This window comes from Chlorocebus sabaeus, chromosome 17 (genome assembly GCF_047675955.1).
Source record: "Chlorocebus sabaeus isolate Y175 chromosome 17, mChlSab1.0.hap1, whole genome shotgun sequence".
Lineage (NCBI taxonomy): Eukaryota > Metazoa > Chordata > Mammalia > Primates > Cercopithecidae > Chlorocebus > Chlorocebus sabaeus.
In genome coordinates, this window is record NC_132920.1 from 24,203,976 (window position 1) to 24,220,779 (window position 16,804).

At 39.0% G+C, this 16,804-nt stretch overlaps 1 protein-coding gene across 2 annotated transcripts in view; it reads right to left on the reverse strand.

Annotated features, from left to right (window-relative positions):
- The window catches only part of DCDC2 (doublecortin domain containing 2), a 187,974-nt gene that overhangs the window by 89,100 nt on the left and 82,070 nt on the right, over nucleotides 1-16,804 (reverse strand). For both annotated transcript variants that reach the window (XM_007973559.3, XM_007973558.3), the window contains one exon: nucleotides 15,925-16,087. In XM_007973559.3, the coding sequence (XP_007971750.2) occupies nucleotides 15,925-16,087 (163 nt within the window). The remainder of the gene's footprint in view (nucleotides 1-15,924; nucleotides 16,088-16,804) is intronic.

Sequence of the window (16,804 nt, forward strand, 5' to 3'; positions counted from 1 at the left end):
CTACCTTTGTTTTTGATCTGAGATGTCAGTGCTCTTTTTATTTTTACTAATGTTATGCACACCAGGTTTGTAACTTCTTAGCCCAAGCCGAAGTTCTATGGCAGCTTTGGTGGACAGTTCTCATATGGTTTGAGGTCTTTCTACCTCAAGTTCCTGAGTCTCTCTGCCTGAATCTCTTCTCTGGCCAGAGAAGCATGTTCAGCCTGAGTATGGGATGGGCCAAAGTGCCAGGGAAGTAATTCTCCAGGAAAAGTCCTCGAGCAGCAAAGGGCAGTAATCGGCAGACAGACATCCCAGTTTCCTCGATCCTGCATGGGACAGTTCTAAGGTGTGTTTCATGGGATTTCTCTGATAGGGTTCCAGCAGGACTAAGTGCCCACAGGAGTAACTTTTTCAATCATACCCCTCCTTATTGGCTTTTCTCATCCTTCTGTCTTACCTGCCCCTGCTTTCCAAGGTCAATTCCCAAATGAATTGCTTGCACCCAAGTCCTTTCCTCAGCTCCTCATCTACTAAGCATAGCTTTTGGTGAATCCCAAATTAAGACAAGCAGGCATCAGACATCTTAACAGCTGCAATTCACATAAACAATCAATGAAGTAGCCCATTCAAAATTCCAGTGGAAAAGTATCTCCAACCAAAAATTCTGTCAGGAAACGAGGCAGAGCAAGATGGCCAAATAAAACCCTCCAGCGATAACTGTCCACTCCCCGAACAGGAACACCAAATTAATAGCTATGCACACAAGAAAGCCCCTTCATAAAAAGCAAATATCAGGTAAGCAATCACAGAGCCTGGTTTTAACAGCATATCAAGGAGAAAGGCACTGAAGATGGTAGGAAAGACAGTCTTGAATTGCCTACACCACCCCACCCCCATCCCCCAGCAGCAGCCTCGTGACACCAAGAGAGAATCTGTGTGTTTGGGGGAGGGAGAGCACAGTAATTGTGAGATTTTGCATTGTAACTCACTGCTGCCCTGTCACAGCAGAAAGCAACATGGGGCAGAATTCAGCCAGTGCCCACGGAAGGAACATTTAGACCAGCCCTAGCCAGAGGGGGACTGTCCCATCCTAGCAGTCAGAACCTGAGTTCAAACTAGCCTCATCACTGAGGGCTAAAGTACTAGAGTGCTTAAACAAACTTGATAAACTTAAATAAACTTGAAAGGCAGTCTAGGCCACAAAGACTGCAACTCCTGGGAAAGCCCTGGTGCTGTGCTGGCCTTGAAGCCAGCAGACTTGGGGTGCACACAACCTAGTGAAACACCAGCCAGGGTGGCTAAGGGAGTGCTTGCGCCACCCCTCCCGCAACCCCAAGCAGTGCAGCTTGCAGCTTTGGGAGAGATTTCTTCTTTCTGCTAGAGGAGACGAGGGGGAGGAGTAAAGAAGACTTTGTCCTGCAACTTGTACACCAGCTCAGCCACAGTAGCATAGGGTGCCAGGCAGAGCCCTGATGCACTCATGCAGGCCCTAGCTCCCAGATGACATTTCCAGACCCACTCTGGGCCAGAAGGGAACCCACCCTGGGCCAGCAGGGAGAGGAACTTATCACCTTGAAGGGAAGGACATGAGGCTGGCTGGATTCACCACCTGCTGACTGAAGAGCCCCTGGGCCTTGGGTGAATATCAGCAGTAGCCAGGCAGTGGGTATGTGGGCCTTAGGCAAGACCCAGTGTTGTCCTGGCTTTAGGTCTGATCCATTGTAGTCCCATTGGTGGTGGCCACATGGGCTCCTGTGTCACCCCTCCCCCAGGATCCAGGCAGCTCAGTATGGAGAGAGAGACTCCATTTGTTGGCAGGAAGGTAAGAGAAGGGAAAAAGAGTCTCTGCCTGGTAATCCAGGGAATTCTCTTGGATCTTACCCCAGATCACCAAGACAGTGCTTCTACGTGTCTGCAAGAGTCACAGCATTACTGGGCTTGAGGTGCCCCCTAATGCAGATACAGCTGCAGTAACCAAAGACTTAGATTACAACACATAATACACTTGGAATACCTAGAAAGCCTTCTCAAGAAAAATGGGTACAAACAAGCCAAGACTGTGAAGACTACAACAAATATCCAACAGTTTAATGCCCAGACATTAACAAACATCCAAAGCATTGAGACCATCCCGAGAAACATGACCTCACCAAATAAACTAAATAAGGCACCAGTGACAATCCCAGAGTGATACAGGTACTTGACCTTTCAGAGAATTCAAAATAGCTGTTTTGAGGAAGCCCAGTGAAAGTCAAGATAACAGAGGAGAATGTCAGAATCTTATGAGATAAATTTAACAAGATTGAAATTATTTTTTTAAATCAAGCATAAATTCTAGAGCTGAAAAATTCATTTGATATACTGAAGAATGCATCAAAGTCGCTCAATAGCAGAATTGATCAAGCAGAAAAAAATAATTAGCTTGAAGACAAGTTATTTGAAAATATACCCTCAGAGGAGACAAAACAAAAAAGAATTTTTAAAGAACAAAGCAAATTTACAAGAGCTAGACAATAGCTGCTACAGGGCAAATCTAAGAGTTATTAGCCTTAAAGAAAAGGTAGAGAGAGAAACAGGAATAGAAAGTTTACTCAAAGACTAATAATAGAGAAATTCCCAAACTTAGAGAATCCATATTCACGTACAAGAGGGTTGTAGAACACCAAGCAGATTTAACCCAAATAAGACGACCTCAAGACATTTAATAATCAAACTCCCAAAGGTCAAGGATAAAGAAAACGTCCTAAAACCAGCAAGAGAAAAGAAACAGCACACAAAGCAGCTTGAATACATCTGGTAGCGAACTTTTCACTGCCAACCTGACAGGCCAAGAGAGAGTGGCATGACGTATTTAAAGTGCTAAAGGAAAAAAGAACTTTTATCCTAGAAAAGTATATCCAGCTTAAAGTATCCTTCAAACATGAAGGAGAATACTGTCCCAGTCAAACAAAAGCTGAGGGATTTTATCATTCAATACCAGACCTGTTTTATAAGAAATGCTAAAGGTAGTTTTTCAATCAGAAAGAAAAGGATGTTAATGAGCATTAAGAAATCACCTGAGGGTACAAAACTCACTAGTAATAGTAAGTAGGCAAACACAGAATATTATACCACTGTAATTGTGATGTGTAAACTGGTAATATCTTCACTTGAAATACTAAAAGGTGAACCTATCAAAAGTAACTACAAAAACTTTTCAAGACATAGTATAACAAACTATAAGTAGAAATAATATGTTTCATAGTGGGGAAGATGAGGTTAAACTGTAGCGTTTTTATTAATTTTCTCCTTCCTTGTTTGTTAGTTTTCGCAATTAGTGCTAAGTTGTCATTTGTTTAAAATAATTGGTTTTATAAGATAATATTTGCAAGCCTCATGGTAACTTCAAGTCAGAAAAACCTACAACAAATATACAAAAAACAAAACACAATAAATTAAAACATACCACCAGAGAAAATTGTCTTCACTGAAAGACAGAAAAGAAGATCCAAAACAACCAGAAAACAACAAAATGGCAAGAGTAAGCCCTTACATATCAATAGTAAGATTAAATGTAAACAGACTAAACTCTACTATCAATACAGAGTGACCGAATGGATTTTAAAAAAAAAAAAAAAAAAAAAAAAGACCTTGCAATCTGTTGCCTATAAGAAACACACTTCACCTACAAAGACACACACAAACTGAAAATAAAGGGATACAAAAAGATATACCATGCAGATGGAAACCATAAAAAAGCAAAAATACCTATACTTACATTAGACAAAATAGAATTCAAGACAAAACTCTAAAGAGAGGCCAGGTGTGATGGCTCATGCCTGTAATCCCAGCATTTTGGGAGACCAAGGTGGGCAGATCACTTGAGCCCAGGAGTTCAAAACCAGCCTGGGCAACATGGTGAAACCTCATCTCTACCACAAAAAAAAAAAGAAAGAAAAAAAAAAACTATATAGGGAGACAGAGAAGGTCATTATATAATGATAAAGGGGTTAATTCAGCAAGAGGATGTAAGAATTGAAAATACATACTCAACCAATACTGGAACAACCAGATATATAAAGCAAATATTATTAAAGAGATCAACAGACCCCAATACAGTAATAGCTGAAGACTTTAACACCCCCACTTTTATTATTGGACATGTCATCCAGACAGAAAATTGACAAACACTGGGTTTATTATGCACAATAGACTAAATGAGCCTAATAGACATATACAGACCACTTTATCCAACAGCTGCATGACACACATTCTTCTCACCACATGGATCATTCTCAAGGATAGATCATGTGTTAGGTCACAAAACAAGTTTTTAAAAAACTCCAAAAAATTGAAATCATATCAAGTATCTTCTCTGACACAATGAAATAAAACTAGAAATCAGTAACAAGAAGAACTCTGGAAACTGTACAAGTACATGGAAACTAAACAACATGCTCCTAAATGACCAATGGGTAAATTAAGAAGAAAATTAAAGAATTTCTGGAAACAAATGAAAATGGAAACACAACATAACAAAACGTATGGGATATAGCGAAGGCAGTATTAAGAGGCAAATTGATAGATATAAGAGCCTACATCAAAAAAGTAAAAAAATTTTTTTCGAATAAATACCATAACGATTTATCTTAACTAGAAAAGCAAGAGCAAACCAAATCTAAAATTAAAATAACAGAGCAGAAATAAATGAAATTGAAACAAAAAATACAAAAGATCAATGAAATAGTTTAAAAAAGAAATAAAATTGACAAATCTTTAGCCAGACTAATAAAAAAAGACCAATGCAACAGAACAGAGAACCCAGAAATAAATCCATACATCTATAATAAATTCATTTTTGACAAAGGTGACAAGAACATACACTGGGGAAAGGACAGTCTCTTCAATAAATGGTGCTGGAAAAACTAGATATCCATATGCAAAAGAATGAAGTTGGACCCCGATATCTCACCATATACAAAAATCAAATCAAAATTAAGATTAAAGATTTAAATTTAAAACCTCAAACTATGAAACTACTACAAGAAAACATTGGAGAAACAAGTATATAAAAAGGTGCTCAACATTATGGATCATTAGAGAAATGCAAATGAACACTACAATTGAGACATCATCTCAACCCAGTTATTTTATTCAAAAGAATATTCTGCTGTGCAGAAGCTTTTTAACTTTATGTGATCCCATTTGTCTATTTTTGCTTTGGTTGCCTGTGCTTATGGGGTATTACTCAAGAAATCTTTGTCCTGGAGAGTTTCCCCAAACAAAAAACCCTATGTCCATCCAAACTAAAAGTTAAATGTGAAAGTATGATGAAAATATTTTCAGACTTGCTGGGTCTCAGAAAATAATGACCATTTCTCTAGCCATTCTCCAGAAATTACTGAAGGATATGTCCTGCCAAAATGGAGTCAATCAAGAAATAAGGATACAAAAGCCCCTGGAAATGAGATCGCCACAGAAAAGACACAAAAGGAATTTTCATAATGACACTAAAGGAAAAACGTAAGATAATACCTGTGCCACAGCCAAGAGAACAACCTTTGCAGGCTGGAACCAAAGGTCTGAGGACTCCACAAGGGAACCCTTGCACTGTATACTTAAAGTGATCAGTCTAGTCCTTGGCACAGAGTAAGCACCCAGAAAATGTCCACTGTTCATGCTAGCTACTGATCTGATCAGAATCACACAAAAAGATGTCTCGCTTAATTTTCATCAGAAATTCCCCAAGGCCTACAATGATCAGGTAATGTGTGGAAGCAGTGTGCCTATTTGAGTACCCCAGTGCTTCTTAAGTTGTGCTCTAAAGAATAATAATCCCACCAGATGCTCCTCAGTAATAGGGATCCAAAGCAAGTAAAAGCATGGAATGTGTCCATACTAAACGCTCTGAGAAATCCTGTAGCAGAGAAAATGGCTTACCTTTGTATCATCCAACATTTCCCAAATTTGTAGTTGAACATGAAACTCATTACCAGAAGTGGTGAGTGCATGAAATTGGCCGGGCGCGATGACTCATGCCTGTAATTCCAGCACTTTGGGAGGCTGAGGCAGGCGGATCAGCTGAGGTCAGAAGTTCGAGACCAGCCTGGCCAATGTGGTGAAGTCCTGTCTCTACTAAAAATACAAAAATTAGCTGGGTGCGGTGGCACACACCTGTAATCCCAGCTACTCAGGAAGCTGAGGCACGAGAATCACTTGAACCTGGGAGGCAGAGGTTGCAGTAAGCTGAGATCATGCCATTGTACTACAGCCTGGGTGACAGAGTGAGATTCTGTCTCAAAACAAACAAAAGAAAGTGCATGAAACTACTGCTCCATGGAACCCAATTTAGGAAGTGACAGTAAACTCCCTGGGTAAGAGCCTTCAGCTTAACACCATCCACAAGCTCTTGTTGCCCAGGCTGGAGTACAGTGGTGTAATCTCAGCTCACTGCAACCCCTGCCTCCCGGGTTCAAGCGATTCTCATGCCTTAGCCTCCTGAGTAGCTGGGACTACAGGCACAAGCCACCATGCCCGGCTAATTTTTATATTTTTAGTATAGATGGGGTTTCACCATGTTGGCCAGGCTGGTCTTGAACTCCTGACCTCAGGTGATCTACCCGCCTTGGCCTCCCAAAGTGCTGGGATTACAGGCATGAGCCACTGTGCCATGCCACTTTATTATGTAATTTTAAAGGAAATAAAATCTTGCCCAATTTCACAGAAACAGTTTGGTAATGTCATCCAATTGTATAAAATAACAATAAATGGGTAGCTTTAAACCTACAAAGCCCAAAGGTATTTTATAGATATTTTGTCTTTATCTTTATCTCCACTGTGATAGCACACAGCATGGTGATTTGCAATACAGGTTATATCTTATTTTGAAAACAACTAGGGCAATAGAGAAGAATAAAAATAGAGTTCATATACAAAATAGGCCACAGTCTACAAAGGAGTCCCACGGTATTACATAAGTGAGGAAATACTCCTTCCCTGTCTCATAGTGCCAAGCAGTATTTAGCCATATGATAGATATAAGTGCCTACATCAAAAAAGTGTAAAAAAAAAAAAAAATTCAAATACCATAATGATGTATCTTAACTAGAAAAGCAAGAGCAAACCAAATCCAAAATTAAAAGAAATAACAACAAAGTGTAATTGTCCCAGACATTGGACTAAATACATTTAAGCAGAAATGGCCTACATTCTTTAGTAGTGTGCTGGTACTTTCCATAAGAACAAAATTAATACAGAGGTCTAAGAAATGAGTGAATACCCAGAAGGAAAATATGTCAATGCTTGCAACATAATTTGGCATTTAGAGATAGTGAATAAAGTCTGGTCATTGAAAGGGAAAAGGTAAATTGCATCTACTTAACCAAGGAAAATTTATTGATAAAGATATAATTATGATTATTAGAAGAAAATGTGTAAGTGCTGAGCAATTAGAACAAAGAAGAGAAAATGAAATACTCTGGTGATTAGCAAGGGGTGGGGTACATGGTAGGGACTGAATAAATGTTCACTGAAAAATGAAAACGGTAACCTAGGAAAGGGGATGGGGCTCGTAAGTCTAGCAAGTCATAAAACATGGGGAAGGAAATTCAGACACAGAGAAAGGCTTGCGTTGCAGAGCTTAAGTCCTAGAATGTTTAAGTAACTGTTTTTAAAAATGGGATTTGGTCATTTGATAAATAAACTAGAGGTAAGCCCCCAAAATATCTACCTTCTTCAAGGTCTCTAAACCCTGGAAAAGAGGGTCTAAATGCTGTAGGCAGTCCCCAGCTAAGATGTGTGAAAGTAGAGAGGACCCATTATTATATCAGACCACTAAAGAGAAAAACTGCTTGTAAGTAATGACTCACTCCTACCACCTCGAAAATAGAAGGGATGCAAATCAATCATCCCCATTTAAAAAGTTAATATGAAATACTGGAGAGTGGAAGAAGAGACAAACAGGAACTCCCCAAAATCTCCCAGCTAAGCTTCAGGGTCTGCTGTGATACATCAACATTTTTATCACTGAAGGAAGACAAGTCAAAACACATACACACGAAAGCTTCCCTCACTTGTCCCCCCACCTCCCCTTTCAAGCAGTCACACAGGCACATCCACCTCTTAACCAGCAGCTGTGTGTCAGTCTGGCAGTTTCCAGAAATCACTAACCATTGATAGATCCTTAGACTCTGGGTAAACTGGTTTCTCCTCTTTTCTCCCTCATTCACTAAGCTAGGAAAATGCTGTTTATACATTCTAAGTATTTGTAAATGAAGCTTATAAAATATCAGATTAAAATGCAGCATCAAGATGTTCTAAAGCATGGGTATCAGGAGTGTACCATCACTCACTGCTTACAGTTTGCAGCCCTTAATTTCAATTGTCACCACAATGTAGGTATAATTGACCTACATGCACACACACACACACACACACACACATATCAACAAACACTGACCCTGTGCTGACTACTCTGTGCAGAATGCTCTGAACATTTATCTGTGTCCTTTATATGTGACCTATGGTCCAGGATCTGCTGATTAACTCTAAAGGACCAGGCCCTTTCCAGGTTTTATATCACCCCAGGCCTGACAGGGGAAACGGGGAGTTGAAGAGGGAGAAAGGGTAATAAACCCTATGGCTACGTCTTCCTCCTCCCTCCACCCTGTCACCCTCTATGATAGGCATCTCACCAACATTCATGACATCAGACACCTCCCTAACCAAGCCTCCATTGGGCCCTTCCTTAGATTCCAGGATGAAATGCTCAGAGTGACCCAATTTCAATTTCTTTCAGAAAAGCAGATAAATCATGCTTCAGTCTTTGGTGTGCCAGAAACTTACCATTGGGGTGGATGGACATTTTATCTGTAGTAAGCTACAGGAAGGTTCAGACCTGGCAGGGCACAGTGGCTCACACCTGTAATCCCGGCATGTTGGGAGGCCAAGGCGGGTGGATCACTTGAGCTTAGGAGTTTGAGACTAGCCTGGGCGACATGATGAAACCCCATCTCTACAAAAATATAAAAATGAGGCTGGTGTAGTGGCACCTGCCTGTAGTCCCAGCTACTTGGGAGGCTGAGGTGGGAGGATCACTTGAGCCCAGGAAGTTAACGCTGCAGTGAGCCAAGATGGTGCCACTGCACTCCAGCCTGGGTGACAGAGTGAGACCCTCCCTCAAAAAAAAAAAAAAGGAGAAAGAAAGAAAAAACAAAAAAGAAAAAGAAAAAAAGAAAGGTTCAACCTGACTTTGGAGGCAGCAGAATTAAGGAGAGGCTGTGAAACTTGTCGGAGTCCCTGGTATGGCAAGAAGGAAAGAGGCCCTGCTTAGAAGTAATGGGTAGCACCTATGAAAAGGGAGGCAGGCAAGCCAAACTCTGGAGCTGGGGAAAAAATAAAGATGTGACAATCCCAAACTAATCCTCCTGCAGAGGATCATACTAATAGAAGAACCTCCGCCCACACCTCAGTGTCCCCAACCTAGTAACTCCAGGTCTGGCTCCTCCAGCGCTGCATTCCTCTCAGACCCAAACCCAGTTGGATCCCTGACCTCGAGGCTCTGGTCTATACCAGTAATTCAACCTAGGGCAACTCTGCAGCCTACGACAACAGGGTAACATGAGTTCTTGGCATTCTGAAGCGGAACTCCTCATTTGTTTTCCCACTGGAAACCCATTGCAACCTACACAGCATCGGCACCACAATGTAATAATTAAGATGAATTATGGCTTACATAGAATTTTATGGGGTGCTTGCATGGAAAATGTGATCTGAGTATCAAAATACCTACTTAAAATGAATTTCTGGAATGAAATCTTCCAAAGGTTTGAAAATACCTCTGTAATTCAACAGCTCACAAACTTTTCCTTGTGAAAACAAAAAGCATCTTCACACTCAACCCGGGGCTACATGAAAAAATAACCCCCGAAAGAATTTACTGCAGAAGTCTCAACCCTGTATCAGCTATAAAAGAATGCTTGCCTCATGGCACCTCTCTATATAGTGAACGAAGGTTTAAGAGGGCAGGATATGAAAAGAATCCTTTTCTTAAAAGGGCTAGTATTTTACTCCACTCAAATTGAGCCATACATCTTATTAGTACTCAGTCAGCTTTTAATTTTTCAGTCTCTCAGTACTAAACTAGATAGCAAAGCGTACATTTTGAAACTAACTTTTATTAATAGAATTTGAATTCACAATAAACCTCAAGAAAAATACTAAGGCCTCTCGCTGTACTAGAAATTTGTGGCACAATATATCATTCCAATTAGTGGATCATGAAGGTGTGAAAAAATGCTGATCTTAAGAATTTTTATCATACTAGTACTTGATGTAATAAAATATGACCCATATATCCCACAGTACACATTGCCATTGAGATGGGAGTTGTGATCCACCAAGGGATAGAAAACCTATATTTCCCTGTCATTCATTCCAGAATTTACAAGGAACTCAAAGAACTCAACAACAAAAAATAATAAGAGCCCCGTTAAAAAGTGGGCAAAGGACATAAATAGACATTTTTCAAAAGACGACATACAAATGGCCAACAAGCATTTGAAAAAATGCTCAACATCACTAATCATCAGAGAAATGCAAACTAAAACCACAGTGAGATATCAACTTATACCAGTCAGAATGGCTATTCTGAAAAAGTCAAAAAACAACAGATGTTAGCAAGGATGCAAAGAAAGGGGAACACTAATACACTGTGGGTGGGAATGTACGTTAGTACAAGCTCTATGGAAAACAGCACGGAGATTCCTCAAAGAACTGAAAATAGAACTTTCATCCTATCCAACAATTTCATTCCTGGATATCTACTCAAAGGAAAACAAATCATTATCCCAAAAAGACACCTGCACTTGTATTTTTATCACAGCACTATTCACAACAGCAAAGATATGGAATCAACCTAAGTGTCCATTAATGGATAACTGGAAAAAGAAAATGTGTGTACACACACACACACACACACACACACTGTAGGTATGTGTATATAGATGTAGATACACACATACATATAGACATAAACACACACAATAAAATACTATTCAGCCAAAAAAATGAAATGTCTTTTGCAGCAATGTGAATGGGACTGGAGACCATGATCCTAATAGAAATAGCTCAGAAATGTAAATTCAAATGACACATGTTCTCACATATTAGTGAGAGCTAAATAATGTGCACACACGACATAGAGGGTAGAATGATAGACACTGGAGACTCAGAAAGGTAGAAGGGTGGGAGCAGGAAGAGGGATGAGAAATTACTTCATGGGGACAATTTACATTATTCAAGTTATGGTTATACTAAAAACCCAGACTTCACCATGACACAATACATCCATGTAACAAAATTGCACTTGTATCCCTTAAATTTACACAAATTAAGGAAAAAAGAAAACCTGTATTTCTGTTATAGGGTGAACACGGTGGCAAGAGACACCAATGAATAATAAATCTTAGCTTATTAAACAAAAGTAGGGTGCCACTTGGTGACGTCACCTTGGTGCCTTCATACACACTTGCTTCCCAGATTTGATACCCCTTAGGAGGTGACACGTGAGATAGCACATTTTCCTAATGTGCTTCTGGTTTTGTCTCCAGAGTCTCTTGTGACTGGGAACCATGCAAGTGCCTGGACTGATTCATGGCTGAACCGAAGAAGCTCAAGTTTCAATGCCTCATAACTCTGAGGATGAATTGCAGTAACGCTTCATGCTTGGGGCAATGCAGGCAAACCATGTGCAAGTTGTAGCTATTAAGAAATTCAAGAGCATGACTGCTCAAGGGCAGTCACCCAACAAGGTCATAATATTCAGACAGCCTTCTGCCGGCACCGCACCTGCTCCCAATCAGTCATCAGGAGTCTAAAACTCACAAGTTTCATGGAAACTATCACAGAACCACACTGGGAATAAGCCAGGATTTGCAACAAAAAGAATACTGGCCCATGTGTGGGCACACAGGCATGGCCACTCATGCAAAGTGAAAGAGAGCCACATCCATCAAAATAATACAACTCTTATTTTTGCTTTTTTAATACTTTGCCTTGAAAATATACCTATAATTATCAATACAATGTAAGTCAAAGAGACCAGGCTATTTTCTCTGTAGCCTTTTCAATATTCCTACAGAGACCTAAATTCACTATACTTCTTGTGTTCACAAGGGTTTTAAAAGCACATTTTTTCATGTACCAAATATTAATAATACCAATTGATATGATCGATCATCCAAAATGCTATTTCAAAGCAATCATCATTACTGTTTTGGTCATAGTGGAGAATGCAGCTAGTTGCCAGCCTCTAAAGCGTATCTCAAGGCACTGCAACTCAAGTGGAAAGTGTAACAAAAACATGTGCTGGCCAGTTAAGCTTGGTATTTAAATGCAACACTAAAAATGCATTTCACACCCAACTTCATCAATCACCAACCAATCCTACTTTGCATCTTGGCTACCAAAAGAAAATGGGATTTGTTTCCCTGAAGAAATATGTCACTGCTCTGCTTGAATTATTAAGCTTTACTATTACAGAGAGAAACAGAGTCAAAAAAGAAAATGAAAAGAAAAAAGGAAACAAAATTAGACCCACGTTGCCATCTACAGACTGATAGAAGCATTGCTCATTCATGCAGCATTTGGTAACTGAATCAGTAAATATCAATTTTACAAGAAGGAAAAAATATGTGACTACAATTTTAATTATTAAAAAATCAAGATAACCTATGAAGTCTTTTTCTAATTAAAATGAAAATAGTATATAAGAACACTAGATCAAACATTTGCACAAGTTAACATATGCTAGAAAATAATCATAGGTATTCACCCTAACCCTAAAATTTATCACTTTGAAATAAAACTAAACAGCTTATTTAATATCAAATTTAAAATACATTGTAAGTAGAAAAAGCTATGTAAATTTTATCTCTAAAACCAAATTTTTGCATTTTACGTTATTATGAGTTCTTACACCCTTCACTTTCATTTTGCTTCAAATTCTTATTGCTTTTACCTTTCTAAAGAATAAGAGCCCTCTTGAAATATGAGTATTCAAAAGCACATACTCGGTTCTAATTACTAAAATAGATGACATTAAAGTAAAAAGCAACTTTAATAATAAATGAATATGAAGGCTGAATTAAAGAGAGAAAGGGAGAGGGACTTTTGATATTATAATCTGGAAAATTTCTATAGTCAAAGACATCTGCAGGGAGATCCATTAAGAACCAAATTGCTCAATTTTCAGTAGTATGGACTTAAGCTAATATGCTTAAAGTTATCAAGTGACGGTTTAATCTAGTGAACTGCACAAAATCCTTTTTCATTTTTCCTGGAAAAAAAAATTGTCTTTGGAAGCCAAGATTCATTTTCCAGGTTATATGTTCTTTCTATACAAACGAAAAGATACAAAATGCTTCTAGATCAGTGGTACAAGCCTGTTAGTGGAGGAAAAACAAAAAAAAATCATTCCCTAAAATCTTTCTTTAAAAGATATCAGTAGCGTTTCATGTAACGAGATCCAGCGGTTTAAAAACCTATAATACGCACATTATAAAACCACATTGGAAAATATAAACTTAAAATGGGCTATTATATCTAAAACAACTACAGAATTATCTAAAGAAGAAAATAAAAGAACAGGAAAGCTTACACCTTTTCTTTTTAAAATACTATTTACTTCAATATTAAACACGTTTTTTCACGCCCACCAACACAAATGTTGTTAAAAATTACTTGTGGATTTCTACAAAAGCAAAACTACCAATAACTCAATTTTTTTTTTCTTTTTTTCCAGGCAGGGTCTCATTCTGTCACACAGGCTGGAGTACAGTGGCAGGATCACGGTTCACTGCAGCCTCAGCCACCTGGGCTCAATTGCTCTTCCCACCTCAGCCTCCCAAGTAGCTAGGACTACAGGTGTATGCCACTACGCCCTGCTAATTTTTTGTATTTGTTTTGTAGAAACAGGGTTTGACTATGTTGCTCAGGCTGGTCTCAAACTCAAGCAATCCGACTACTCGCCTTGGCCTCCCAAAGTGCTGATATTACAAGCATGAGCCACTGCACCCAGCCAATAATTTGACTTGTTAATGAAGGTTACTTTCCTATGAACAAGGAATATGTTAATACAGCCTCTTATGTTCTCAAGTTTTTACAAATGAGATAACCTGAAAAGATGATCATTCTCTTTCTTCCAAGGGACAACTAGCTAATTTAAAGACTTTTTAAACATACACTGGAAGTAAGGATCGGGATTTCTATAGGCTAACAAGAACCTCACAGAAAAGAAGCAAATAACATCTTATAAAAGGCTTTTAACAACAACAACAACAACAACAAATGAAAAGTTTAAGAAAGGTCCTGTTTCACAGTGGGTATTAAAATATTACAGAATTAACTATTTTTTAAACTTCCATCATTCATTCACTCAACATTTATTAAGTGCCTCGTATCTATCAGACTGTGCCAGTTGCTGGGAATAAGAAAAAACTAGTAGGACATAGCCCAAGGCTTTGGGGGCTTCACAATCTAATAACTATTAATTTTTTAAAGCCTCTCTCATTTTCAGTGCTCAAGGTAGGGTATGTTCTTCAGGCCTAATTTATTTTCTTTGATTCCTGTCACATAATAGTCACTCGGTAAATATTTGCTGACTGTATTACACCCTAGCCTCCTTGTTCTCTACTCACGGGAAAGGACTGTACAAATTTCAACGTAATCAAAACTTTAAAGAGAAATCCTAATAAGAACCTACATTTTTCAGACAGATAATGGAGCTAAAGAAAAAAAAGTTAAATGAGTTGCCCAAGGTCAATGGCAGAGCTGGGACGAGAATCTAGGACTCCTGACTTCCAGCTAGTCTCCATCATTTAGGTCTTTGATGATTTAGACCCCTCCACTTCTCTATGGAACTGGTTCACCCATTTTGCCTGTTCTTTTAACCTCACCTCACGCATCTTTGTTCTGACTCTTTAATCATTTGTGCAGCTTCCTCTAAACCCTCACAGGAGTTCAAACTGTCTCCTCAGCTGTGAAGTTCATATTAGCTCTAATACTAATGTGACTCTTCATATCGACTTTGAAATAAGCTGGAGCTCCCAGGAGGAAGATAGGGCTTTGCCCATTAATCTGAAACCTGATGCCATCAGTCCTCTTCCTGATACCCCTCACTGTTCCACGGGTAGGGGGGGTGGGGGTGTGTGCGAGGGGATCTCAGGGCAAGAGAAGCAGTAGCCATTCCCACTGGTCTGCTTCCCAGCCAGTCATTCCCACCCCAGCGTCACTCCACTCTGAGAACACGCTGGGAATAAAACCAAAAATCGACCCTCTTCACAAAAAAGTTAACAATTTTCATTGCGTACTTCCTTAGTCTACCACACTTTTATCTCATACCAGTGAAATCTTGGACTAATGCAATTTTTTATTTTATTTTATACCATCTCTCACCTGCTAGTGCAAGATGAAACTACATCTAATTTTGCTGAATAGGTTTTTGTTTACTGATAAAATGTTATATCTGTTCAGTATTCTCCTGGTTATCATTATAATTAACAAAATGACTTTTCAGGAAAGATGATCTTTGACTAATAAATCATAATGAATGTGGGCAAGGGTTACAGACACACAAATAAGAGACCAATATCATAGTAGTTGTAGGTAAAAATATTAATCAAGCAATATCAGTGGGAGCAGAGGATGAAAAAAATATACTTTTAAAATAAGACTACCACAAGATACCTTTGATCTCAAAACAAGTATCCTCATGGCACAACATCTAATTACAAATAAAAACCAAGCATAAAAACAGCAGCATCTCTCATATACAAATACAATTTTCTTTGAAAACTCTCATATATGAAAATAAGGAATAGCTTCTGTGGGCCCAGAGAAACAATGGATCTATTTAAGAATTAAAATTGTATCACAGCCTTAAGATAATAACAACAACACACTTACCACTGTTTGGAATGGTTTCTTGTGAATTCTTTAATTTTACATTTTGTTTCACTTTCATCAGTTTTTCTGAATTCACATCTTCTCTTTTCCCTTTCCTCTTCGGGGGCTGAGGAGACGAGTTGTCACTGGATCCAATTGTTGACTTAGATTGGCGATCATTTCCCTAAATGGCAAAGTATTAGACCTTTATTACTAGCTAATGAACTCTCAAAAAGATTCCCAGTAAATACATGTCATTAACTATTGGTAAGCAGGGCAGGGGCAGGGAGGTGTATTGTCCTGGTTCTACAACTGTCCATCTTTATACATTAACTCCAAATGTATCTTCCTGGAGGCAAAAGGGTCTAGGAGAGGAAGGAGGATAAAAATAATAGCTAACAATCACTGGGATTTTTAACATGTGCCAGGTATTCTATAAAATTGTATTCACTCAATCCTCATGCTAGCCCTAGTTACTAGCTCACTAGCCTCATGCTAGTGAGATAGACACTACTGTTACCACATCACTGTGTAGATGAGCAAGTGGGCTTTAAAGGATAAATCTTGTGTAAGGTCCTATAGCCAGTCAGAGGCAGAGCAGCTGCCTCCAAAACCACTGTAAATCCACTGCCTTAACAATCCTCTCACTCCTGCACCTTTCTGCAGAATCAGCCAGTGTCTATTGGATGAGAAATGGTGACTTCCCCCAGAGTGATCAATTAATCTACAAATACCTTCTTAACAAGTTGTCGCTATGGGTGTATAGATGTTATCCTACAAGCAGCCATACACTGTGCTTGTAGAAATTCTCCAAATATTAATGAGTCTGTTGGTGACCACCACAGTCTCTAAGAATCACAAATCCAGAGCAACACACAGACTCAAGAGGCTCAGGACCACA